This window comes from Anolis carolinensis, chromosome 4 (assembly GCF_035594765.1).
Source record: "Anolis carolinensis isolate JA03-04 chromosome 4, rAnoCar3.1.pri, whole genome shotgun sequence".
Lineage (NCBI taxonomy): Eukaryota > Metazoa > Chordata > Lepidosauria > Squamata > Dactyloidae > Anolis > Anolis carolinensis.
The window spans coordinates 23,794,666-23,821,420 of record NC_085844.1 but is presented as its reverse complement, the minus strand read 5'-3'; the positions used below and the strand labels follow the sequence as shown (position 1 = coordinate 23,821,420).

Sequence of the window (26,755 nt, the reverse complement as noted above, 5' to 3'; positions counted from 1 at the left end):
GTTGAAATCCAAAACACCTGGAGGGCCCTAGTTTGCCCATGCCTAGGTCTGCTAAAGCCATTGATCACATTGGCATTGCAGCCAACTGGACTGGAATGCCTGTCACGTGACAGAGGTGCACTGTCCCTTTAAGGCCCCCTCCTGCCAATATTTTTTTCTCTTCTCCCCAGGCCTCTCGCTGCGGGAGAAGGGAAGGCGCCTTTTTCGCGCATGCGCACGAGGCTCTCTTTCCCACCATTCCTAATCCCTGCCTGTCATTCTTCTTTCCCGCCTCCATTGGTCGAAATAGCCTGGCAGCGTGGCCGGAAAGGGCGGGGCTAGAGCCGCGGGTCTCCCCGGGTGACGGGGCTGTGAGGCGGGCTTGGCAGCGGCCTAGCAGAAAGAATGGCCGTGCCCGCAGCCGCGACTGAGCCGGAGACCTCGCCCGCTTTTGAATGAAGGGAGCCCGCGGTCGCCGAGGGAAGCGGCTCCCCCTCGGCCTTCATCCCGCTGGGCGCCAGGGAAGGTGAGCCGGGCCGTGGTGCGGGGTCTTCAGCCTTCAGCCTGACTGCGGCTCCCATGATTCCATAGCAGTGAGCCATGGCGGTTGAAGTGGTGTCAACGCGCATTACTTGTGTCGTGTAGAGGCACCCATTGTTGCAGCATCTCAAAAGGGCTGCCGAAGCAGCGGCTGCCAATGAAAGATCGACTTCCTGTCTCTTAACAAATCTCCCCATGGGTTGCTGTGAGTTTTCTGGGCTGTATGGCCATGCTCCAGAAGCATTAACTCCTGACGTTTTGCCCACGTTTGTGGCAGGCATCCTGAGAGGTTGTGAGGTCTGTTGGAAACTGGGCGAATGGGGTTTATATATCTGGAAGGTCCAGGGTGGGAGAAAGAACTCTTGTCTGTTTGAGGCAAGTGTAAATGTTGCAATTGGCCAACTTGATTTGCATTGAATGGCCTTGCAGCTTCAAAGCCTGGCTGCTTCCTGACTGGCGTTCTTCCTTTGTTGGGAGGTGTTAGCTGGCCCTGACTGTTTCCTTTGTAGATCCACCCAGAGGAAAAGGGTTCTTGCCATACCTAAAGGGAACCACTGACTGCATAGGGAAATTGGTGAAGAAAAATAATCTACAGTCTACAGACCCACTAAGAAAATCCAACAAATTCTATGTTCAGCAAAGGACAAGAGGAATCATAGAGTCCAACCCCCTGTCAAGAAGCAGGTAATTCACATTCAGAGCACCCCCAACAGATAGCCATCCAGCCTCTGCTTAAAAGCCCCCAAAGAAGGAACCTCCACCACACTCTGGGGCAGAGAGTTCCACTGCTGAACAGCTCTTGCAGTGAGGAAGTTCTTCCTAATGTTCAGGTGGAATCTATTTTCCTGTAGTTTGAAGCCATTGTTCCGCATCCTAGTCTCCAGGGCAGCAGAAAACAACCTTGCTCCCTCCTCCCTATGACTTCCCCTCACAGTTGAATGGTATACAGTAGACCATGTCCACATTTGTATGATATACAGTAGTCTCCTGCAGAGGTGAGAGGACCCCTCTTGTCTGAACATAGCATTTGTTGGATTTTCTTAGTGGGTCTGTAAATAGTTTGTATGCTGCGTTTCTTCATTGTTTCCCTATGCAGTCAGTGGTTCCCTCGATATATAATCCTCTCGCCTCTGCAGGAGTCTACCATATATCACTTTAGCAAACCTCTCAAATGTTTGTCATGTAGAATGAAATCCACTTCAAGTGCCTTTTTAAAGTGATATTGGTGAGTTTCATTGATTAATACAGGATTTATTTCTCAAACTTCTTATTTGGAATAACATAACAACCTAGATAATGAATTGTAGCTTACTTGAAATTGAAAAGTCTGTGCTGGGACTAGCTATTAGCTAACAAATGCTGAGCAGCTCCTAGTCCCACATACTTATAGAGTTCAGATGAGCATTGTTCACATTCAGAAACAAAACTTCCTGGGTTGGGCCTATTCAGATCTGGCTGCTGACAACCCCAGTTTTCATTGGATACATCAGAGATATATTCACCTAGTGTTTGAGAACCCAGACTCCATAGCCTTTCAGATGATGTTCTACTTGCATATTGAGAACACTAGGCATTAATAGAAATTTGCTTTGTTTTGACTTGTCATTCTGTGGTCACTGTGGGCATTTTTTTAGTTTGTTTGGCTTTTTTACGACCATGAAGTTTTTACAGAAGTACTTCAGAATCGGCAACATTATTGTATGGATGGGAATATAGGAATATACTTTGGAATGTTACTTCATAGTTCATTAGCATTCTTTTTCTTGCTACACTGAAGGGTAAAAAATAGAGCACCATTTCATACACAGATAAGTTTCTAGCATTGCAGACCAGGTTGGCATCCCTAGAAGCTGGAGAATAGATTTATACACATTGTAACCTAGTATGGCCTATAAATATATAGCATATAATAAAGGAAGTCAGATGTATATTAGAATGTATGTGTTCCTGGGAACTTTGTTTCATCTTAAGTCTGGGGAAACACCCAACAAGACAGGACTGGGAATATACCACACTGTATATGTGAGAAGTTACAATTTCCTATAAGGTACTCTTATGGTTGATGTAATTAGGATCACAGGAAACCAAGGACTCCAACTGTACCTGGCGTTTTCTAATATTTAATATGTTTCTTTTGATTGGAAGATATGTAAGTAATAACAGCTAAAACATTTGATTTGATTATTTGATTACATACCGTAACTGATACTCTGGGTGAGGTGAATGATAGAATAAGAGAAGCCAAGAAAGAGTCACTGATTTAACTGCCATTTTGCAAGTTTGCATTGTATGAAGGGTAGGCAATTGTCATCTTCAAGTTAAGTTGCTCCTGATAGACTGATTATTTGCCCAACATGCTGAAAGATGGTTGCTGTTGTTGTGTACCTTCAAGACGTTTCTAATTTATGGTGACCCAAGGGCAAACTTGACAAGGGGCTTGCTTGGCAAGATTTATTCAGAGAGGATTTAGCATTACCCTCCTCTGGAGTTGAGAGTGTATGACTTGTTCAAAGTCACCCAGTGGGTTTCTATAGCCAAGTGGAGATCAAATCCTAATCCGATACTCAAACCACTACACCGTGCTGTATAGATCAACATCTAAGTTATGCTGAAATAGATGTTCAATTATTATAGCAGTTACTTGTTATTAGATGCATATGGATGGTGTTAAAATCTAATACTGCTCAAGGAAATTGAATGAAAATTCCTGTTTACAGATGTTTAATTCCTCAATAAATGAAAATGTATACCAAGGTGGATAAATTGATTGGATATGTTATTAAGGTGGACATGTTACTCAATATGTGAACTTTTACAACACCTTTTTAAAATGTGCAATGATAAAGGTTCCTTCCTTATGAAAGTGCTTTGGAATATATGACATTTTAATGGTGTTGTGATGTAATACAATGGTTTTACATGAAATGAAGTTCAGTATCCAGACATTGATTGCCTGCATTTGTCTGTATATCTGAAAGAGCATATAATAAATAGCCTTGAAGAGTACTAAAGAGCTATGTAAATATCCTGAGATTCTACTGCTTAAGAATACTTAAGCGAAGTTTTGGTTTTATCTCAGATTGTTGGGTCTAACCATCATCATCAATTTTGATGGCAACAAATTAATAACAGAACCCCAGATAGGATCTGAATTAGCTGACCTGTGTCAAGGATAGGGGCAAAGCACCACACCTGTTTCACTAGGCTATTGGGAAGAACCTGGGGTAAGGGAGAATCATTCTGCTCCCAACCTCTCATACATACCTTCTCAAGATGGAAGGAAGAATTGTTCCTTCACAATAGATTTCTGCATGACTTTTCCAAATTTCAGTCTAGTTGTTAAGTGAGACAAATCACATTAGAACAGATAGCTGTGAATTATCTTGTCAGCCACTCGTTCTGCGTCTGTGGATTCAACCATTACCTGTCGTAAATACATGAAACAGCCAAGATAACTAAACCAACGGTGCATCTACACTGTAGAATTCACGCAGTTTGACATCATTTTAATAACCGTGTAAACTTACAACAGAGTTTCAGGTTTGTAAGGTCTCTAGAATTTTCTACCAAAGAGTACTGGTGCCTCACCAAACTACAAATCCCAAAATTCCATAGCATTGAGCCATGGAAGTTAAAGTGATGTCAAACCACATTAATTCTATAGTGTAGATGCCCCCTGAGACTGTCATGCTTTGAATTTGACTAACTAGAAATGGCAATAGTGATTGCTAAAATAGGAGACAGTAGGAAAAGAGAAAGATGTATAAATATACGCAGTTTGCTAATTTGTGGAATTTTGGTTTGCGTGGGTGTAGGCAACTCTCTAACGTCTGAGTGTTCTAAAGTTAAATATTTTCTGTTATGTGAATTGTCTGCCACCCTTCTTTTATTGGCTGCACATTGCTATAACTGGTAAAACTGGTTTGTTGAGAAATGTTTTTGATGTTTAACAATTTCATTATTGTTATCTCTAGATAACTGTTCCTGAGCTTTCCCATTTACAGGAAAGTGCTATGAGATTCTGAATTTCTCTCTTATCTGTGCAGCACACTAAAGATACACGGGTTTCCTATGTCAGTTGTATTTTTTACAGCTTTTTCAGTGTAAATCTTCTGGCTGTACTGCAACAGAGTTCACATATTTTCTCTACAGTCATTTAAATTTCCTTATATTTAAAGGGAAAAAACTATTAAATAAAAAAAAAATCTCAGTTCAAAAGAACTTCTGTATTGATCTTTATTCCAAAGCCTACAAAAGTAGCCATACACCAGCCCTGTTTCACCTAATAATTGATATAGGTATGTGTAAGTAGGTATGCTAGTAATCTTGCAATACTATTAAAACTATTTATTATCATAGAGTCATATACTTGAACTGCAGTCCAATCACTTTGTTTAAATGTTGTTTGATTTTAATTTTCTTTAAATAACTACATTCTGAATTATCTCTGCAGTGTTTAGAGAGGTTATTTAAATGATCTAAAACATAAACTTGTGAGAATTGTAATGTGGCAGCACAGAAACCAAAATAATAATCTGTGAGCCGTAGTTGAGATACAGGCAGTCCCCGAGTTACAAACATCCAACTTACAAACGACTCGTAGTTAAGAATGGGGTGAGACAACAGGAAGTGAGATAAATCTACCCATAGAGAGGGACATTCACTCCTGAAAGAACTATCTTGGGGAAAAAGTGTCTCCACTGAAGCTTTATCACCAATCTTGTTTCCACAGCAAGCCAAATGTTTCAAAATCTAATTATCACAGGAATAGAAAGTGAGGTGAAATCTTCTGAACAGGAGCACAGACAGCCGAACAAACACCACAGGGGTGTGGACCCATTCCCTATGCTATCCAAAGCTAATATATGGCTGGAGTTACACTTAAAAATGTACTATTCCAACGTACATACAAATTCAATTTAAGAACAAACCTACAGAACTGATCTTGTTCATAACTTGGGAACTGCTTGTATATGAAAATATGGAATTGTTTATTGGTTATGGTTGTTACTGCAACTTTGATCTGGTTTGAGTATCATATTGGATTTCTGTATACTCTGCAACCTTTGGTTGAGATCCACCTGAATATTCTCATAAAACTTGATCATCATTGTTATTTTTATATGGAGAAAGGCACAGAAAACAAGTTATGATATTCTTAGTTCATTTGAAATTTTGCAGATATGGACTAGGATTTGCTACCTCTTTAAAAAGACACTTCTTAGTCATGTAAATACACATGTGGATGCCTCCAGCCTATTCCTATGCAACATAGTCATATTGACATATATGTACGGCCTTTCCCCAGCATTAAAGTATCTGATATAAAGATGTATCATATTTGTAAGCATGCCCTTCTTTCTTTTTGCAGACAAAGACTTTCATCATGGCCATTACTCAGTTCCGTCTGTTTAAAATTTGTACTTGCCTGGCAGCAGTATTGTCTTTTTTTAAGCGGTTAATATGCAGGTAAATAGAAATTATTGCTTATGACGTTGTTTAACAGGGACATTTCTTTGATTTTCCTTTCTTTGTTTTCCTTTTACCAAAAGTTGTTAGTTCTCTTCTTCTCTCTCTCTCTCTCTCTCTCTCTCTCTCTCTCTCTCTCTTATGTTATTGATAGAAAGTTTTCTGAAATTTCTGAAGCGGGGAAAAAGTTAGAATCGTTAGCAACATAGAAATTATTTGAAACCAGGGAAGAAATTCTTAACATGGTAAAACTATTTTGGAAAATAGTATTCTACAAAAGCAACAAGGAATCGTGTGACATCTCTAAAATTACACATTTCTTCTGCTATAAGATTTGTAGTTAGCCATTAATAATATAATAAAACTTTATTTCTAGACCACCCTCTCTCCCCAAAGGGACTCAGGGCAGTTAACATACATATAAACGGCAAACATTCGATGTCACAATTTCTTCATAATATCAAAAGTATAAAATGACAATAATGTACACGTTATAATAAAAATTCCTCATTAAAAAACAATGAATTTAAACATGAAAATTAGTAAAACATTATTGCACATAGCAAGCATATACCTGGACCAGTTAAAGTGACCAAGTTGTTCAGTTTCACTTAGACCATAGCTGCTATTAGTTAATTTCTTTGTGAGATCCTCAAGTGAGTTGTGACAGATATTTTGTGCCAACATTTGCAATTAGGAAGAATTCTGTATTTCTTTTTTAGGACCGGAAGGGGGCGAAAACTCAGTGGAGACCAAATAACACTGCCTACTACTGTAGACTATTCATCTGTTCCAAAACAGGTAATATCTAACAGCCTAGATATCAATCATTAAAGAGTCGCTCTGCCAAATGATGCAGTAAAATACAGATTACCATTAATGAATGCTTACTTTGAACTAGAATGCTGAAATATTGTTGTTGGGTCTTTAGTCAGAAGTTGAAGACTGGACTTCTTGGGATGAAGATGCACCTACAAGTGTGAAAATTGAAGGTGGCAATGGCAATGTTGCCAATCAGCAAAATGGTTTGGAAGAAATGGAACCTGACTACTTTAAGGATATGACACCAACGATAAGGAAAACACAGAAAGTACGTTTCTAGCACTCATAATTCTTTAAAATATGACACACTGCCTTGTGAGATAATTAAGATTTAGCAGCAGTACTTTGTACACAGAAAGTTAATTCTATATACAGAACTATGGATGAACTGCATTGATTTTCTGTTGCACTATGTAAGAAAATCACTGTATCTGATGGATATTTATGTTGCTTAATATTGTTTACTCAGTGGCTAGCTATATTTGTTTCAAACTCAGTAGCATGGATTGTTGTCTTAGTCTTTTTGAAAACAAATTTGGACACTTTAGAAAAGGTTAGCTCTATTTTGTTTTGTATCACATATGTTTACATCATTTCCCTATCAGTTTTTATGAGTAGCATTTCTTTTGTATGAAGGGAGAAGTTAACAGTGCAAAACACCTTGGATCTGTTTTGTAAAAAAGATTTAAAATTAAATTCCTAAGGTAGTCAAAGTCTCTAGTTAGGTCTAGTTAATAAATATTTATTTGAATTGGGTGAGACTGAGATGTATGCAGATGTATGTAATGCTCTTTCTCCCCATTATTAGTTATACGGAATCTTCCTCTCATTCCATCAAGCAGGCAGGCAGAGCTTGCAGTATACTCTTGGATTTATAACCTTAAGCTGTTCCCAGCAAGAGTACTGCATTGCTTTCTACTAGCATGAAAGACTGTCGTATTGCAGATGAGCAAGCTATATACAGATGTCATAAAGCACATCCAAGAAAAATGAAAAGGGATGGGATTTGCCCCCAAAATCTGGAAATACTGTGTCAAAAAAGGTTGACTTAATTCAGAACTGAATGATGATTCTTCATAAAGCTCAGGCTTTCATTTACTTCCCCTGCCTCTTTCATAGATGTAAAGGGAGAATCAGAAGGAGCAGTTTCCATATTCCAAATCACAATTTCCCATTATATTAAGACTTTCATTACTGTTTTAATTAAACTGTAGTCTGTCGAAATCAAGATAGAAAATACAGTTAGATCCTGGATTTTCCTTTGTTTTATGCAAATAATAGTTTACCAGATTCAAAAGTTCAAGCAGATTCTTTCGATTGCCTCATAATCATGAAAGGAGATGAGTTGAGAATTCACATGATGAATCTGAAACATCTGAAGCAGGCCATTTAGTTCAAAGCAGAGTATGAGCTCAGACTTTTTTAAAAGATGTAGGCAGATACTTCATGAGGCAATCATTGTTGTGAACAACAGTCATGGTATTTAAAATCTTCCTAATCAGTTTTCTATACAATTGCAATTAGTTACAATTCTTTCCTTCAATATTATCTTTCAGATTATCATTAAAAAACGTGACCCCCTAACTTTTGGTAACCAGGATGGCACGGCAGGATTTTCTAGCAGATTAGCAGCTACGCAAGACGTTCCTTTTATTCATCAGTCTGTAAGTATCTTTTCTATACTGATCACTTTGATTTTCTCCTCATAGAAGAATGTATAGGTTGAGTATTCCTTATCCAAAATGCTTGGGACTTGGAATGCTTTGGATTTCAGATTGTTTGGGATTTTGAAATACCTGTATTTGCATGTATATACATAATGACATGCCTTGGAGGTGGGACCCAATAATAAACACACTCATTTAATTTTTATATACACCTAACCTGAAGGAAATTTGGTCCACACTGTCTCAGTCACCTATATGGACAGTTTTGAATTTTGGAGGATTGGGAATTTTAGATACGCAACCTGTATTACTGTTGTTCAGTGCAGTTGATTGTGAACACCCCATAAACTATGGATCTGTATAAAAAATGTAGATGCAGTCTTAGGACACTTTAGAGCTTGTCCAAAAATATATGCAAGTGAAATATCAAAATCAGAGCTTGTAAAAACATGTATTCCTGCTGTTCTACCAATGTACTACTTGTATCTGTAAAGGAGAGATGGGATCCACATACTGTCCTCAAGTCCATTTTTGTAGGATAGCAATCCTTCCATTCTTTCCTGCTTGCAGAACAGTCCTAATTTGTCAGTGCAAAGCTAGCAGTTGTTATTCCTAGGGGGCTCCATGAATAGTGATCTAAAGCAAGGTTCAGGGCAGTTTCAAAATTAGAAGTCAACTTCTGATTGTATTTTTTTAAAGAATGTTAAATAATTGTTTGGGAACGGAAATGTTGGAATCAGGAATGGAGTTGGATAACATGGAACATAGAAGAAGTATTGTACACACAATGAATGCAAATTAAGAGACTTCTAGCTAAAAGTGAGCAAGTTTTAGTACATCTGTTCAACAGACATCTGTGTCCAGTAAGCTTTCTCCCAGGGACAGGTGAATCTTAAGTTGTAAAGGTAAAACTGATTTGACGCTAGAGTTATAGTGCTGTTAATGAGATAGGGAATCCTAGGGTAGATTAATAACATTCTGAAATTCTCTAACAAACATTTCATATGATAATTTTGTGTCATGAATTTCTGCCCCATTATCAGCCAGAATTGGGAGACCTGGAAACCTGGCAGGAAAATAGAAATGCTTGGGAAGAGGAGGAAGATGCTTCCTGGCAAGCTGAAGAAGTTCTCAGGTAACTGTACACAGTTGTGTAACTGGCTGTGTTGCTTCTGAGAGAATATACTGTGCCTGTTTTTGGATCCAAGGTAAATCGTAGGAATGGGCCTCAGCCGATCTCAGCTTGTATCCTCCTGAATTCCTCTAGGACAGTTGTCATTTGGAGATTAGGAACAACTGCTTTAATTTTCAGCTCAGTGCAGGTTTTCATCTTCATCTGTTTTCAGTAAATCACAGTTAAACACGTTTGTATAATTAGACATGATGCTAAATTATTATTAGTCAGAAACAGAAGCAATGTTACGCAGTCTATTCATGTCCATATTGAATTAGAGGAGGTTCTCTGGGTTCATTCCTATAATGGAATTACAGAGTAAAGAAACCATCAAATTGATGCCGTGATCATAACCATAAAATCTTTCAATACGAAATCTCCCAAAACCATTTCAAATGTAATTATTGAATGCTCTCCCTAGGGCTGCTCACTTGGCACCTGGCCTAATGAGCTTTAGGTGCCAATCTAATAATTTTCATATCCTCCAAGGCATTGGATTGATTTTAGCTGATGTTGTTAGGCTGCTCTTCTGGGACTGCTTTTAATTTATACATCTTAGTGTGTAATTTTCTTTCAGTCAGTTACAGCCTTCATATTTTTAATGAAAATCATTAATATCTGCCAATGTGGAATAATTGAAGATAGGTTTGACACAGACACAATTTATTTATTTATTGCATTTATGTACCGCTTTTCTCACCCCTGGGGGAACTCAAAGCGATTCACATCAAATAAATGGCAAAATTCAGTGCCTTACATACAATAAAAACAATATATCACACATCTAAAACAATTACAAATGACTATAAATTAGATCATTAAAAACTATGAACCATCAAACATAAACAAAAAACATTTTAACATTGCACTAATCATGAGGTTGTCATCCCCCTTCATCTTAATACTGAGGCTCCAACTGCCATATAATGCAGTGAGCCACAGACCCTGAGCTACAGACTCCTACAAACAACAGCTCTACCATTTCCTATGGTTTACTAATCTAGACAAAAACTGAAATAGTTTATAGCAGAAGTCAGCATGGAATGCAGAGCAGAAAAAGAGGTAGATTCTTATGTATAAAAGTGGCTAGTGTTCTATTAATCCTTCTAGAAGCTCAGGAAATATATGTAGTCACCCCATTAATTCACAGAACAACTCTGTGAAAATTAGTTAAGTTCAGGGGAGAATAAGCAACTGACCCTGCTTATTTATTTATTTATTTATTTATTTATTGCAACATTTGTATCCCACCCTTCTCACCCAAAAGGGGACGCAGGGTGGCTTACAATAAAACACACGAATATAAAAATATAAAATACAATACAAATCAATTAAAATAGTTAACTAATTAATTATAGCAACATTCATAAAAAACAATACTAAATAGCAAATAGGCGCAATCAGATCTAAAAATACGAGTCTATCAAATTGAGTTCCAGCACACATTATAATACTTAATGCTGCTAGTGTTGTTCGAAGGCCTGGTCCCACAATCAGGTCTTAACATTCCTACAAAAGAATAAGAGGGAGGGAGCCTGCCTGACTTTGCTTGGGAGGGCGTTCCATAGGCGGGGAGCCACCACTGAAAAGACCCTGTCTCTCGTCCTCGCCAGCCGTACCTGTGAGGCTGGTGGGAGCGAGAGCAGGGTCTCACCTGAAGATCTTAACCTTCGAGGTGGGTCGTAGCGAGAGACACATTCAGACAGATAAGCTGGACCGGAACCATTTAGAGCTTTATAGATTAAAGCCAGCACTTTGAATTGTGCTCGGTAGCTGATCGGCAGCCAGTGGAGTTGGTGTAACAGGTTTCATCCATCACTGAATCTTGGTGAATCTTTCCCATCAAACTGGGATCAAGACATTGAGTAGTCATTCTGACATTTCACTTTGGTTTGAAAGTACAAGAAGGAATCAGTTGTCTAAGTGTTATTGCATAGTGTACTCATGAATCTATAAAATAATATCTAGCCAGCAGAGGTCCCCATACACAATTAAGATATTTTCTCATGTTCATGGCTACAGAAGAATCTTGCTCCTATCTGTTCACTTTTTGAAGATTATCGTTCTTGTTAGTGCCATTATTCCCATAGACTAGAGATTTGTTTTTGTTTTTCATGATGGTCAGCATAGGAGGCCTGATCATGGCAGATTACTCAACTCACAAAGTAATATTTCACCACTGTTAACTGAGGTTTCATTTCTGTAGTATATTTCTATAGTAATATATCCATAGTATCTTAGCAATTTGTTCCATTGCTTAATTTTTCATAATATAAAGTAAGACTTATGATTGCTCCTAAATAGATTCTTACATGGTATATCCTAGTGATTTTGCAATCCTTTCCCAGGAGACCATTATGTTTATGCCTACCACTGTTAACTATACATTTCCATGATAGTTAGTCCACAATATCTTGCCAAGTTGTTCCATTGTTTAATGCTTCATAATAAAAAGTTGCACTTATTATTGTATTATTTTATGATATGCCCTGATGATTTTGTGGTCCTATCTCAGGAGACTGTTATGTTTATTTGGATGCTTATGAATTGCAAAATCTTTACTCAGAACCACCTCTTCCTCACATTTGTCTCAATTTCATCTTGATGCTTGTGAGTTTTGGAGCAATGCAGTGGTGATACTCTTTCATATACTGTTTTTACCTAAGTTGCACTTTTAAATATCATGTGGACATGTATTTGTGTGGACATGTATTCAACCTAGTTTACACCCAGAGCAACATAATTCAGATAGACATGTATGAACTTTCTCAGAACTTTGTGCAAATATAATAAGCATAGTGATTCTCTCTGCTGTGCTAGCTTTGTATTTGATGACAGCTTTTCATATAGATAAGCATTTCAAAACAGATTGTACCACATTTAATTTGTATTTAGTCTTCGGTATGTGTAGACTGAGAGTTAGTGACTTACCAGTTATTAGTGCTATGGAATTCAACCAGAAGCACTGGAATTACTCAAATCATAATATAAAGAAGTGGAATTCCAATTTTGAAAGGCTGCAACAACTGTCTCTGAAAGTTGCTTCTGATTGTTGGCATCAAATGTTGGGTGGCCAAAATATTTACATTGGAGGATATGCAGCCTAATTTCATGGTGAACCTTAGGCCAGATCTGCACTGCCATATAATGCAGTTTAACTGCATTGAGCTGCATTCTATGGCAGCGTAGACTCATGTAATGCAGTTCAGTGTGGTTAAACTGAATTATGAAAGTGCATTGTATGGCAGGGTAGATGGGAACAGAGTAAAATTGAATATGATGTCACTGAGTACATGGATTAAAAACAAAGCAGTGCCATGTGTTGCTGAGTTGTCGACAAAATATCTTTTGAAAAGGGTTGCCTAACAAAATATCTTGGGTCTGTATATCATTGTTTCTTTTGTGAAATTGCAGGCAGCAGAAAATAGCAGAAAGAGAAAAAAGAGCAGCTGAGCAGCAAAGGAAGAAAATGGAGAAAGAAGTGCAGCGGTTAATGAAGAAAGAACAGAATAAAATTGGTGTGAAGCTGTCTTAACACCACTTGGGCTGATTTCACAGTGCCAGCAGAAATGAGATAATTCAGCTTCTAAAGCAATCCATCATTTTGTATTGATCTTAGTATTTCTAGAACTCTGGCTCACTGCTTTCATTTTAAAGCCATTTTGGAAGAGACAATTCTTCTATAAGGTAGCTTCAGCTGGACAGCCCCAACAACAGATTCGTCATCCCACTAAATCCCACCATGACAGGACAGTGTTTCCTGTAGAAACCCAAATCACTCCTATTTCAAGAAGAGATAATACTGCATAAACTGTTCCAACTGCCTGTTTTGATGCTAAAAGGGAAAATGGTGTAAATAATTGAATGATGGGAATCTACTCTATTGTCTATTATGCTTATTACCAGAAAGGGTGTGTAATTAAATAATTTTAAATAAGATGGTGTTTCTCCTGCTTTTTCACCCATAAATCTTTCTTTTACTGTAATACTGAATGTTCCTTGGTATATTCTAGGGAAGCTATGTTGCAGGTTAATTGAAAGCTGACCATGTCATTCATAAAAGAAACATAATTGATGAACATCAGCTCTGATACATACTTGCAATGTACTTTTGGCATCATTAAATTTGAAAAAAGGTACTTAAGGGATAGTTTGCACCCTGGACAGATAAACAACAGATATCTGCCTGCTTTCTTTGAAAGGTTTCAGAATTTTCAGGTGTCATTTTAAAGCCTGCAACATTTAGACAATGGAGAGTTAACATAAATAGGTATTCCTCTGAACCTTGAAATTCGGATTTAACACCCAAATCCCTCATGATGAACAGCTGCTAGCCTCTTTCAATAAATAGCTGTATCAATCAATACTAAAACCATTCATGCAGCCAAAACATTCATAAAGTATGCAACAGACAAAATGTTGTTTTCTTGGTAATATGAAAGTTATTAATCTGCTTGTGCCAAATATCTTAACCTCTGAAGAGTGCCATATATGAATCATAAATTGCATGGATCAGTTGGAAGTAGGCATCTCCCAAGGGTGCTGACGAGACCAGTTGCTGTGCCAAGAAGAATTTATTCAGGATCTTAATTTAACATGCTGATCAATTCTTGGGCCATTTGTCAAAGTCAAGAGCAGCTGTCAGGAGTGGACCTTGTTTTCCTATGGTTTCTTGCTCAGGAATGTGTCACAACCTTGTCATGTGTTGTGACCTTTTTCGTTTGATCTCCTCCTCCTGGACTGGAAACAAGTAAGGGATGCCACAGAAACTCTCAATTCTTGCCTATTCATCGTTTACTTTATTACACAGAAGAGACTGGAAACAACTATCCTGGAATAGATCTTCTGTGCCAAGTGCTCTTATATGGAACACTCTCCTTTGTGACCTTGTTTCTGTAGCCTTGTTGGAATGTGCGAGTTGCATAGTCACCTGTTTTGGACACTTACAAAAATATTTTACAGTCACTGCAGAGAAATGAGTCAAAGGGCTATGAACATTTTGTTACAACTTATATTATTTAAGAAGACGTTTCCTTAGATTTTTTTTCAAACAAATCAATCAAACACTTGTGTGGCATCAATATGCTCCAAGTATGACAGCCTTCAGCTTTCACAGCCAGTTGACCAAGACTGAGTAGTGCTTTCTTCCTTTTCCCATCATGCTGTTCCAGTCTATGGCATGTGGCAGCATAAACTTGTTCCAAATGGTTTTCCAGAATACAGAACAGATTAATTAGGGTGCACAGATAGCTGTAGAAAAAATTGTCAGCAGACCAATACCTACTTGTTAGAAGAGTGCAACTTGTGGTTCTGCAGATGACATTGAGCTGCAGCTCCTATTTCCCTGCATCATTAGCTCTCCTGAGCTGTGCCAGAGGATCTAGAGATGTTCTCTGTAAGAATTTCTATGTCTTCCAGCACACATTCCTCTGTATCCCATCACTGAGAATAGTGCATTGTATGAAAAGGCGGTAGAAGTGTTTCTCTGGTATGGTTCCCTGATTGTAAAATGCTGCTCACCTCAGAATTTTGATATGTGAAGACTGGGTTTATCTTCAACTAAAATGTACTGCATCCTGAGATCTTCAGATACATCACAGGAAAGAAATATTTCAATTAGTTTATTGTCTACTGTTTCTTAGTGCGGTGAAATTCCCTTTTAGATTCAAGAGCCAAGGGATGGCAATATAATAAAACAGTAACCCTCCACATTTGCCGTGGTTAAGGGTGCAGTACCCATGCAAAAATGAGAAACCCACAAATAAAAAAACACATTTTAAAAATTCGAGTGAACTTCTCTCTAGGAATCTCTTGGTCCTCCAATGTGATATCCGCTGGAAGTTGACCATATAGTTGTGCCGAAGGACCTAGAGATTCCAATGAAACCCAATTGATCAAATCTGCAAAACGTACACCTGTAAATGTGGGAGGCTGACCTAAGTGGCAATGACAGTGTTTTGTTGTCAGTAGTGTAGGTGCAATCACTGTACTTTTTACATTATATTTTCCCAGATCATTAATAATAGACCCTTGTGCCAGCAGGACTGCTGACCAATAGGTTGGCTGTTTGAATCCGGGAAGAGTGGGCAAGCTCCCTCTGTTGCTCCATCTCCCAATATGGGGACATAAGAGAAGCCTCACACAAGGATGGTAAAACATCAAACAGACAGGCATCCTCTGGGCAATGTCCTTGCAGGTGGCCAATTCTCTCACACCAAAAGCGACTTGCAGTTTCTCAAGTCGCTCCTGACACACACAAAAAAGCGCAAATGCTTGTACAATCTGTATTCCCTATCATTTTAGAACATATGAACACTCAAGTTTCCTGCAGTAAGATTTGTTCAGTTAAAACAAAGACACCAATTTCATTTCAACATGCTTTTATTTAGAACTTGTAATTATAAAGGGCTTTCCTTCTCTTAAAAGATTATATAACAAGAAAAAATAAGTTAGTTCCAACATACATTTAAAATATTCCTTCATGTACTTTCATGACATCCAAATAAGACTTCATTTAAGACTTAAAACAACTTCAAAAAATATATTCACAGCCATATTTATACACAAAATAACAAGATTCAAGACTCACCAATCTACAATAATACCTTTTATGCTTTTTTTTTCCTTTTTGGTTACGGTCCCCTTGTACACAAGGATCAGTGGAATGCAAGGGTGAGTACATCGTTAAAGCGCCACTACAAAAGCACAGACAGTTCATGCCAGGATTATGTAAGCTGCCTTTGGAAGAATGAACTTTCCCCTCACACCTGAAAACATTTGGTATAACAATCCATACATCTGACAACAGAACAAAGAGCGCTTAGCATGCTTTTTTAAAAAAATGCACTTGTGTTTACACAGAGTGGAAACAAGTCTCCATGCCACTAACAGTCTTTCCCCTCTCCCCCATTTCAAACAAAGAACATACAAAATATAGTGCAAATCAAACATTAAGGAGCAAAAATTGACAGTTCACCAATACATACACAATCCTTTTGCATGGTCTCACTACACCCAACCAGAACTCAGCCTTTTTGGCACGCTGTACAGGATAGTTACATCTAGGTCTGGACGTTGATGGGTACACGGCGAAGAGAATGCAGCGCTATCAGGCAACAGCCTCGGAGCAATACTCCAAAATTGTAGACTGGGCTCATTCCTCCTCTCTGAGTACTGAACATCCACAGGACGGTTGGCACCATGGGGGCCGCTACTGCCAAAAGATCTACAAAGAAGTTGCTGCTCCAGTATCTTCTCACAACAGTCCCTTCTGACAACTTCCTAGCATTTCCACACACTTCGGAGCAACAATCTATGAAATCCAGTTCTTTCATGACTCGGTTTTCATAATGTCTGGAATCCACTGCACCACACACTGGCTTTATAGGGGATAAAAGTATAGCAGAATTCGGATCGCATGGCGTCAAATCCAAAACCATGCCTGTGACACTCTCAGCACAAGATACATCCAATTCTTTCAAAGCTGGAGATGGGTTCATGGGGTACTCTTCTTGTGCCCTGAATATGTTATGAAGTAGCTGTTCCATTTCTGTGCTATACAGCAACACATCAGCTTGGACTGCTTGCTCATTTGCCATACTGCAGCTGCGGTTGCCATCCTCTTCTTTGGAGCTTGCTAAATCTTTGACAAAATCCATGTGGTTCAATGTAGAAGCAGTAAAGAGAGTTGGGCACCCAAGTTCAGGTGTGGTAGCAATCGTTGTCTCTTCAAATATATCATTCCCACTGGCCACATCATCGCTCAGTAGCACACCACTATCTGCCATATCCTCCAAGGAGTGATCCTCCGTGAGCAAGCTATCTGCCATTTTGGAATGCGCTGTACTCGGAGATAGGGACTTATCAGGAGATCCATATACATACTCTAGATTCTGGTCCTCATTTGAAGAGCCATTCTGTGCTATTTCCATACTCTGAAGCAAGGACTCCAGCTTCTTGTTCTGGATGTTGATGTCCACAAAATACTGCTGAATCCCTTTGTCTTTCTCAGCCAAGCTGTTTTTCATAGTTTCAATAACTTGCTTGAGCTGCTTGATCTCCTTCCGTGCCTCTTTCAAAGCAAGCTGGGCTTCCACACGATGACATTCTTCTTCAATCCAATCATCCCTCATGCGAGCTAGTTGAGACTTCAATTCCTTGATCTCTATTTCCCTGAGGAGAAGGAAAAACAGAAACAAACATATCGTATCACTTTCTGGCTTGGATTATACTTGCAGTTTCTAAACCTCTAAAATTAATAGGATTTACAAAAGTGTTGATTCGCCATTCAAATGTTGATTCAATGCTGCAATGGGAGTCATGCAGTTCTCCAACTCTTGTTGGACTGGAAGTCCCAACTACTCTAGCCAACACGTGACAAATTTTAGGAGATGCAGTCTAAAAGGTTACGGAGAACTGCATGATTCCAACCCCTAATCAATGAGATTCAGCTCTTATGAGCAAAAACTCAAGTTGTGATACAGATATACAGTTACAAATTCATAATCCTCAGTTACAGAGGATTAATTTATTTGTATTCACATATTCACAATAGTGGCACTATTGCTACATTTGTATAAGTCTCTCAATCCTGTTTTTCCAGACATCATCCACTGGAAGCAATTGAGGTCTGTTTGACATTTCTTCAACATTCTTCCCAGTGGTACAAGGATCTTGGCAAGAAGCAGGTGGAAATGTCAGTCTATGGCACTGTGATGAACAAGCAGAACAGACTTCAGTTACTCCCAGTAGCTAATGCCAGCAAAGCAGGAGTCTTTGGTGTGAGGTTCAGCCAGGATGTAGGCCGTGCTCTTTTAAGGTGACCTATATGTGCTGAACAAGTAGTGACAAATGGGGGCCGGGCTGTGGCGCAGCTGTTGAGCAGCTGCCTTAAATCACTCTGACCATGAGGTCATGAGTTCGAGGCCAGCCCGTGGCGGGGTGAGCACCCGTCAATTAAAAATAAAAAAAAAATAGCCCCTGCTCGTTGCTGACCTAGCAACCCGAAAGATAGTTGCATCTATCAAGTAGGAGATAAGGTACCACTTATAAAGTGGGGAGGCAAGATTAACTAATTTACGACCTGGAATGAGGAAGTGCCGTCAGTGTGGAAGATGAAGCAGCTGCTCTCCCCTGTGGCCAGAATCGAACATCCCCTCAGAAGAAGGTTAACTTGCCTCTGCGTGTGTCTCTCAGTCTCTGTTTGATGTGTTTATGGGCATTGAATGTTTGCCCTATGTGTGTTATAATGTGATCCGCCCTGAGTCCCCTTCGGGGTGAGAAGGGCGGAATATAAATACTGTAAATAAATAAATAAATGAACAAGATGCAAAAATGTGACGTTTCTTGCAGATTTCAGAGAAAACTGACATATGGCTTATAGACTGTACATGGCTACATATAGGAAAGATAACATTTAAATAAGTAACAGCCACTTTTACCTAGACTACTGATTGTCCTCACTTTTCAGCTAAAATCTTGGATCAGGGTATTCATACCGTGTTTCCCCAAAAATAAGACAGTGTCTTATGTTAATTTTTGCTCCCAAAAATCTTATTTTCAGGGGATGTCTTATTTTTCCATGAAGAAGAATTCACATTTATTGTTGAGCAAATAAAGAACATTTATTATATATTGTACAGTAATTGTCATCACAAACCAGCATAACCAGACAAACTGAATCCTATCAAGAATTTCTTGTTGCTACCATTATTTCCATGTACAACAATCTATGGTACGTACATTGACCAATCCTGCATGCTTTGGTGTTCTGTTTGGCGGGCATGCTTCCAAACAAAAACTTTACTAGGTCTTACTTTCAGGGGAAGCCTTATATTTAGCAATTCAGCAAAACCTCTACTAGGTCTTATTTTCAGAGGATGTTTTATTTTCAGAGAAAGAGGATATTAGTGACCCCACAAAACTGAAATTCATTCTATCCCTAGGGTTGCATAGCTGGGGCACTCTTCATCTTTTTTTTAAGGACATGATGACTTATTAATCGTTGTCTTGAAGTACCTTTGTCCTATTTCATTTTAGAGACATTCTTGGATCTTCTAAGAGAATAGTATATTATGGCGCAATGGGTTAAACCCTTGTGCTGCTGAACTGCTAACATGATGGTTGGCAGTTCGAAGCCGCGAGATGGGGTGAGCTCCCATCTGTGAGCTCTAGCTCCTGCCAGCCTAGCAGTTTGAAAACATGCAAATGTGAGTAGATAAATAGGTTCCACTTTGGTGGGAAAAGGCAAAAGAGTCACTTCAAGTAATCTTGCCGGCCACACAATGAGGAGGTGACAATGCAGGCTCCATGGTTTGAAAATTGGGGAAAGCCCCTCCCCAGAGCCAGAGATGAGAACAGTCTCAAGAAGCCAAAAATGAAAGGAGAAGACTTGCCTTTGTTTGTGTTTGTGTGTCTCATTGTATGTGTGATTGTAAAGGCATGGAATATTTGCCTATGTATGTAAATGCTATAATCTGCTCTGACTCTCCTAGGGGAGAAAGGTGGAATATAAATAAAGTATATTATTATTATTATTATTATTATTATTATTATTATTATTATTATTATTATTATTATTTGTTTATGCACTACTTTCTGAGAGCTTTAAGTTGAAGACTACTTTACCTAATAAATGTTATATTTTTTAGGAAAACTGATTCCAGTAGGAGCACTTACCTTTCTTGGAGTTTGCTCTCCGACTCCTTCAGTTTTGTCTTCAGGTGCCTCACTGTCACTTCCTTTTGTTGGAGGGGGGTCAGGTACTGCTCCGGACTTGGTGGTTTAATACCATGGTTCTCACCACAAGAGGTGTACCTGGTTGGCCGCCTGCAATAGATAAAACCTTGTTGTATCTTGAAAGCTGTGTTTGCATTCTGCTCACAGCAAAGGCAAGAGAAGCGATGTAACCTAAAACCCCTATTTGATTGCCTTTTCACATCTAATGCCTAACAACTAAATGGGCCCAGGAGCAAATCAAGCCTAAATTCCCAGTAGGATCCAAAATGACTAATCTGATGCTACTGTACTTTGAATATATTATAAGAAACAGGATTCGCTAGAAAAAAAACTATTATGCTGTGAAAAATTTAAGGCAGTGGGAAGAGAAAGTTGACATTATAGATCCATTGACTCAACCAAGCAAGCCATAGCTATGATTTTACCAGACTTGAGCAAGACTTTTAATAACCTGATCTTTTGGAAGTCTCTTCCTTTAAGGCCTGCTATAACTTGAAGTTAACCTGAATGCACACAACAGCAAATCCTATTTCTTTATTGTTTTATGGCATATATAGCTAATTGTCTTATTGTTATGTCATTGCTTTTATTTATTACTAGCTTTGCCCAGCCATGCGTTGCTGTGGCTTATGGGAATCATTTGTTGGCCAGGTGAAATAGCAGTGAATAGCCTTGCAACCTCAAAGCCTGGCCGTTTTCTGGAGTAGCTGGAGTAGCACCCTCAATCAAAGAGCCGCTTTGAAGCCTGGCTACTTCCTTAGTAGGGGAATCATTGTTTGGCCAGATTGAACTGCACTGCATAGTCTTGCAGTTTAAAAGCCTGGCTGCTTTCTACCTAGGGCATCCTTGCTAGGCCAGGTTGAATGGGACGGAGTAGCCTCGTGGCTTCAAAGCATGGAGATTTTTCACCTAGGGGAAATCTTGGTTGGCCAGGTTGAAAAGCACTGAATAGCTTTGCTGCTTGCAAGCCTGGCCTCTTTCTATCTTGCGTAATCCTTGGTTGGCCAGTTTGACTAGCAATTAATAGTCTCAGTGTGGCAGGTATGAATGCTGCAGTTAGGCACTTTGATTAGCATTTAATGGCCTTGCAGTTTCAAAGCCTGGCTGCTTCCTGTCTGGGGGAATCCTCTGTTGGGAAGTGTTAGCTGGCCCTGATTGTTTCCTTTCTGGAATTCCCAATTTCTCTGCTTTCAGAATGTTGCTCTTTATTTACTGTCCTGGTTTTAGAGATTATATTGTACTGTATTATTATACCACAGTAATTATTTCATATTATATTTATAATCTTATATTATTTGCTTAGAAGTGGATTATATGAGGCCCCTTCTACACAGCTGTATAAAATCCACACTGAAGTGTGTTATATGGCAGTGTGGACTCAAGATAATCCAGTTCAAAGCAGATAATATAAGATTATAAATGGGTAATATAGCTGTGTGGAAGGACCTTGAGTCTACACTACCATATAATCCAGTTCAAATCAGATAATCTGTATTTTATAGGCAGTGTGGATCAGACCTAAGTGCACTCTGCCTGTGCCCTGGGCACCATTTTGGCTGAGGAGGTTGCTAGGATACAAAGGGGCTAGGGCCTAAAGGCAGCGGGGGTGGGGATAAAGGCAACAGAGCCTACCTTTCTAACTGGCAGTTAGTGGGAGAAAGGCTCTTCCTCATCCTCTGTAATTTGGACTATTTTTCTATGGGTTTTTTTTTTTACTGAAAGACATGTTTTGGATGACTATGTCTTTTGTGGCCAAATTTGGTGTGATTTGGTTCAGTGGTTTTGTTGTTTACTCCATAGTAAAATGAATATTACATTTTTATATATATAGATGCTAACCATCTTGAACTTGTTGAGGAAGAGCGCAGAAAAGTTTTGTATTTCTAATAACAAACAAACCCAACTGGACTTCTGAGTAAATATACACAGAATTTAGTGCTGAGCCAAAGTATTATTTTAGAGATTTTGGGAGGAAATACTCCATAAAGAATTTGAGAGAGTGCCATGATTTAGCAACATTCCCATGGGACCTTGTATCCCACCATGGGAATGTGACTTGACAAAGGCAACCAGGCTGCTGCTTTAAGTGATGTGAAATCTTTTATTATTGTTTTAAAAGTATTTCAAAAAAGGCCTGTCATCTTATCACTAACACAAAAAGTTATTAGAAAAAAATTATTATGGTCTGGAGCTGTTCTACCCATGTTTTATTTCTGTCTCTGCCTCTCTCCATTTTCAGGCATGATCAGACAGTTGTGAAAGACTCTAGGATTCCTCCCTTTAAGTAATACTCTGATACTTTAGTTATGAAAATAATGCCACACTCTGCTTATCGCACATCCCTGCATTTTCCTGGCTTAATAAGGAATCATAAATTCTTAATATTGAGCTCCCTCTCAAAGATCCTGGGAGCCAGATTGATTCCTTCCAGTTAAACGGTTGGAAACTACAGTCAGTTGGGCATATCCTACCCATTTTCTGCCTTGACTTTGTAAGCCTTTTTGTCCAAAACATTTAGCATTTAGCAAACTGTCCTCTCATTTGTAGTTCCAAAATGTTGCATGGAGAAACTTGCATTAAATAAGAAAATGCTTCCCCTTGGAGGTTTCTGTCCATTGCTGGGGGATATTTTTTCTAGCGATTAAAGGTCTTGGGGACTCTGGCAGCCATGCAAAATGCCTTCCTGAGTTGTATTTGTTTTGGGGACCACAAGATTTGTAATTATGTATTAGTTCCAACTTTGACTTTCAATAGTATTATTTCATTCCTGCTATAATCTTAATGACACTCCTGAAACCAAATTTGTGCCCATTCTTGTTACACAAAAAGTGCATTTGGACAAATAATTTAGCAAACCCTACCATTCAATGCACCTTTAATCAATATAGGCATTGTCAAGTAGGCTAACGCCTTATTTCTGCTTTATCATCAAGCTTAAATTGTCAGGACTCTCACTGTCCAGCATGAGAAAACCAGGCCAATGGTAACAACCATCAGTGTTGAACATGGGGATTTTTGCTGCCTTAATCAAAAGACAAAATGACAAACCCAACTCTCCTATACCTCACTCTATATTTTTTAAAAGCTGTGTGGACAGATTGATAAATCTTGTTTTTATCATGGCAACTGGATTAGCATCTCATGCCTCAGCTATGAGTGGCAAACTAATTTAGGCGGTGAAGACACCCTATCCCGACAGGAGACAGAATGGTCAGAGAAATGGTTTGGAGGTGGCTTTCTCTGTTGTCTTCTCACTCTGCCTCATACTATTAGTATAGATTCTGGTCATTCCAACTGCAATTCTCATGCTGTATTTCTTAACACTGACTAAGTTAGCAGACGATATGCACTTACCTCTAGTACAGATGTCACACCGACAAGGAGCACACAGAAAGCAACACAAGACTGTGCAACGACACCAGGGGTTCTTTCTGCAGCAGCTGCAGGTTAAGGCAATGCTAACTACTACATCACCTTTGGCATTCGATTTTGGAACCAGAATCAGACCTGGTAAGTACGTGGATGGCCAATTACCAGGGAATACTAGGGATTTCTAAGTAGGGCTAGAAGAATCTCTGCATAAAACCCTAGTGGGTTCTTGCCAACTTGGGGCTGACTTGATATAAGGCAGCTTCTGTAATCACAATCTAAATATCCCATAGAAACTGGTTTCAAATAAAAACAAGCCAATTTATACATTAAGTTGGCAAAATAAATGCAGAAATCCCTCCCAGAAAAGGAAATTGGTTTCAAGAATATTTGTAGTGCTTAGAGCACATCTCAAATGCATGAGTGTGCAACCAAAAGCCTTATAGAATTAATTATAATATGTGAGGTAGAAAAAAAAAACATGCATTACTGTATAATTCAAGACTCCAGCAACAGGCTGGAAATAGAGGAGACTTGGCCAGGGAAGGGAGAACACTTGCCTCAAAATGGGACTGCTATCACTTCCCTTGCATGAACCTGAATTGCTGCTGCTGGCTGAAGAAGCCCCGTAATTCGGATGGGTGCTAATGGGACTCAACTGATTTTTACACAACATTCCCAGAAAGTCCTTCTCCCTGGATGTAGTAGGAGGACTTGTCCCAGATTTGTAAGAGGAGGATCCATTATTCCTTCCGTGAGGCCCTCGACTAGAATTGACGGCAAAAAATGAAAAAACAAAAACAAAAGTGTGTTAATATATAATACTAACACTGTGTTAAGCTGATTAATGAGCAGGAATGGTTGTTTACCTGTAACCGTGATTCTTCGAGTGGTCATCTGTGAAATTTGCACTTATGGTATTTCCTACATAAATACCATAAGGTTATCAACCTTCCTAATGCTGCAACCCCTTGTTCCTCATGTTGTGGTGACTCCCAACCATAAAATTATTTTTACTGCTAATTCATAACTGTAATTTTGCTACTGTTATGAATTGTAATGTAAATATCTGATATGCAAGATCAGAACAAATTTGGCACAAATACCCAATTCGGGGTTGGGGGTGGATTGATTTTGCCATTTGGGAGCTGTAGTTGCTGGGATTTATATTTTACCTACAAAGAAAGAGCATTCTGAACTCCACCAATGACGGAATTGAACCAAACTTGGCAAACAGAACTCCTATGACCAATAGAAAATACTGGAAGGTTTTGATGGGCATTGACCTTGAGTTTTGGAGTTGCAGTTCACCTACATGCAGAGAGCATTGTAGACTCAAACAATGATGGATCTGGACCAAACTTGGTGCGAATACTCAATATACCCAAATGTAAACACTGATGGAGTTTGGGGAAAATAAGACCTTGACATTTGGGAGTTGTAGTTGCTGGGATTTATAGTTCTCCTGCAATCAAAGAGCCCCTTGAACCCCACCCCTTGAACCCCTGCTTCTTAGTGGGGGTTGGACTAGATGGCCCATGAGGTCTTTTCCAACTCTACTATTCTATGATTCTAACAATAGAACTGGGCCAAACTTCTTACACAGAACCCCCATGATCAACAGAAAATACTGGAGGGATTTGGAAGGAATTGACAGTGATCTAGGGGAGATGTAGTTCACCTACCTCCGGAGCATTGTGAATTAATATGTTTTCTGATGGTTTTTGGTGACCCTTCTGACACCCTCTCATGACCCCCACAGGGGTCCTGACTCCCAGGTTGAGAAATGCTGGCTTAGAGCTACCTGGCTGCAACCCCACCCACCCTCCCCATGAGGCCCATAGCCAGTGGGAGGGGCTGTAGTGTCATTTCTGCAGAGCAGAAGCGGGAAAATAATGAGGCATGACAGAGTGGGGAGGATGGGCAGGGATGTGTGAATTTCACAGATGACCACTCGAAGAAACTCAGTTTTAGGTAAGCTGAAAGATGAAGGAGAAATTGCTTGGGGAGGAAAACAGCCGTTCCACCATCAGGCTGAGGCTGGCGAGTTTACCAGGTTCAGACTGATGGGGGATACAAGCACCTTTAGAAATTCAATGTGATTTACATAGTGGGATCTCATAAAAGAGCAATAGCTAGTGTTATAGATCTGTGCCTACCATGATGTGGAGGGCAACAGGGGTGTGCTACAGTGAAATAAGCCACATCTTTTGTGTTTTTGAACACCTGAATAGGGCTTATTTGACAGGCAAACCATAAGGGAGAGGTGCTTGTTTATGCATAGGGAAAGCATGGTTAAGATTTGCTTGTTTGTGTACAAGCTACAGTTGATGAGCTGGGTATGATTTCTTTTTCTTTCTTTCTTTTGTTTGTTTGTTCAGAAATCCTATTTTGTTGGTGCAGTAGCCACCAGAGACAGAACAACACTTGCAAATATGCTTTGTAAGTTCTAAAATCAAGCCAACCCATAATCAAACTTCAGTCTTCCCCGTCTATTATTGAAAAACAATGCAAGATATTAAGGATTTATACAGTTTGTTTTCCAAAAGAATAAACAGCAAAAATGCCATCCTTACTGTATCTTTTAAAAAGAACATTAAGATTGGTAAGTCCTTTTCATTATTTTAAGCAACTGAATACCTTTATATTAAATGCAGGAAACAAAAACAAACTTGCCACTATATAGATTTTTTTTCATTGCCTCACACTGTTATTTAACTGCTTTTGCTACACCTCTCCACACTATTAATGGCATTATATTTTTTAAAAAAATTTCATTGCCTGAGTACTGTACAATTGGGTACATACACAAGAACCACTGTGACTCATGAGTCAAAAGGCTCTTAACTTACAATATTTTTGGAAAGGTTTCCTCCTCTCTTTCCTGGAACATTTTATATCAACCAGATGGCAGAATGACTGTGCTGAATAGAATCAGCCTAGGACTGAGATCTGGGTAACTACATTCCCATTTACTAATGAGAGTAGAGAGGATGAA

General features: G+C 39.0%; 2 protein-coding genes across 7 annotated transcripts in view; one reads left to right on the top strand and one right to left on the bottom strand.

Annotated features, from left to right (window-relative positions):
* Window positions 1–296: 296 nt before the first annotated feature.
* On the top strand, window positions 297–13,588 carry ebag9 (estrogen receptor binding site associated antigen 9). Its single transcript, XM_003219440.4, has 7 exons — window positions 297–505; window positions 5,891–5,988; window positions 6,711–6,789; window positions 6,920–7,078; window positions 8,367–8,474; window positions 9,521–9,612; window positions 13,066–13,588. Exons 2-7 carry the CDS (start codon window positions 5,906–5,908, stop codon window positions 13,184–13,186), a joined length of 642 nt encoding a protein of 213 aa, XP_003219488.1. The 5' UTR covers window positions 297–505; window positions 5,891–5,905; the 3' UTR covers window positions 13,187–13,588.
* A 2,426-nt stretch (window positions 13,589–16,014) lies between these two features.
* The window catches only part of sybu (syntabulin), a 57,556-nt gene continuing 46,815 nt past the window's right edge, over window positions 16,015–26,755 (bottom strand). For 5 of the 6 annotated variants that reach the window (XM_016992763.2, XM_062980084.1, XM_062980087.1 and 2 more), the window contains 3 exons: window positions 24,318–24,524; window positions 20,329–20,478; window positions 16,015–17,823 (listed from right to left, as the gene is read on the bottom strand). In XM_016992763.2, coding sequence (XP_016848252.2) covers window positions 16,713–17,823; window positions 20,329–20,478; window positions 24,318–24,524 — 1,468 coding nt within the window. In that variant the 3' untranslated portion in view covers window positions 16,015–16,712. The remainder of the gene's footprint in view (window positions 17,824–20,328; window positions 20,479–24,317; window positions 24,525–26,755) is intronic. The other variant, XM_062980083.1, reaches the window with a different exon arrangement.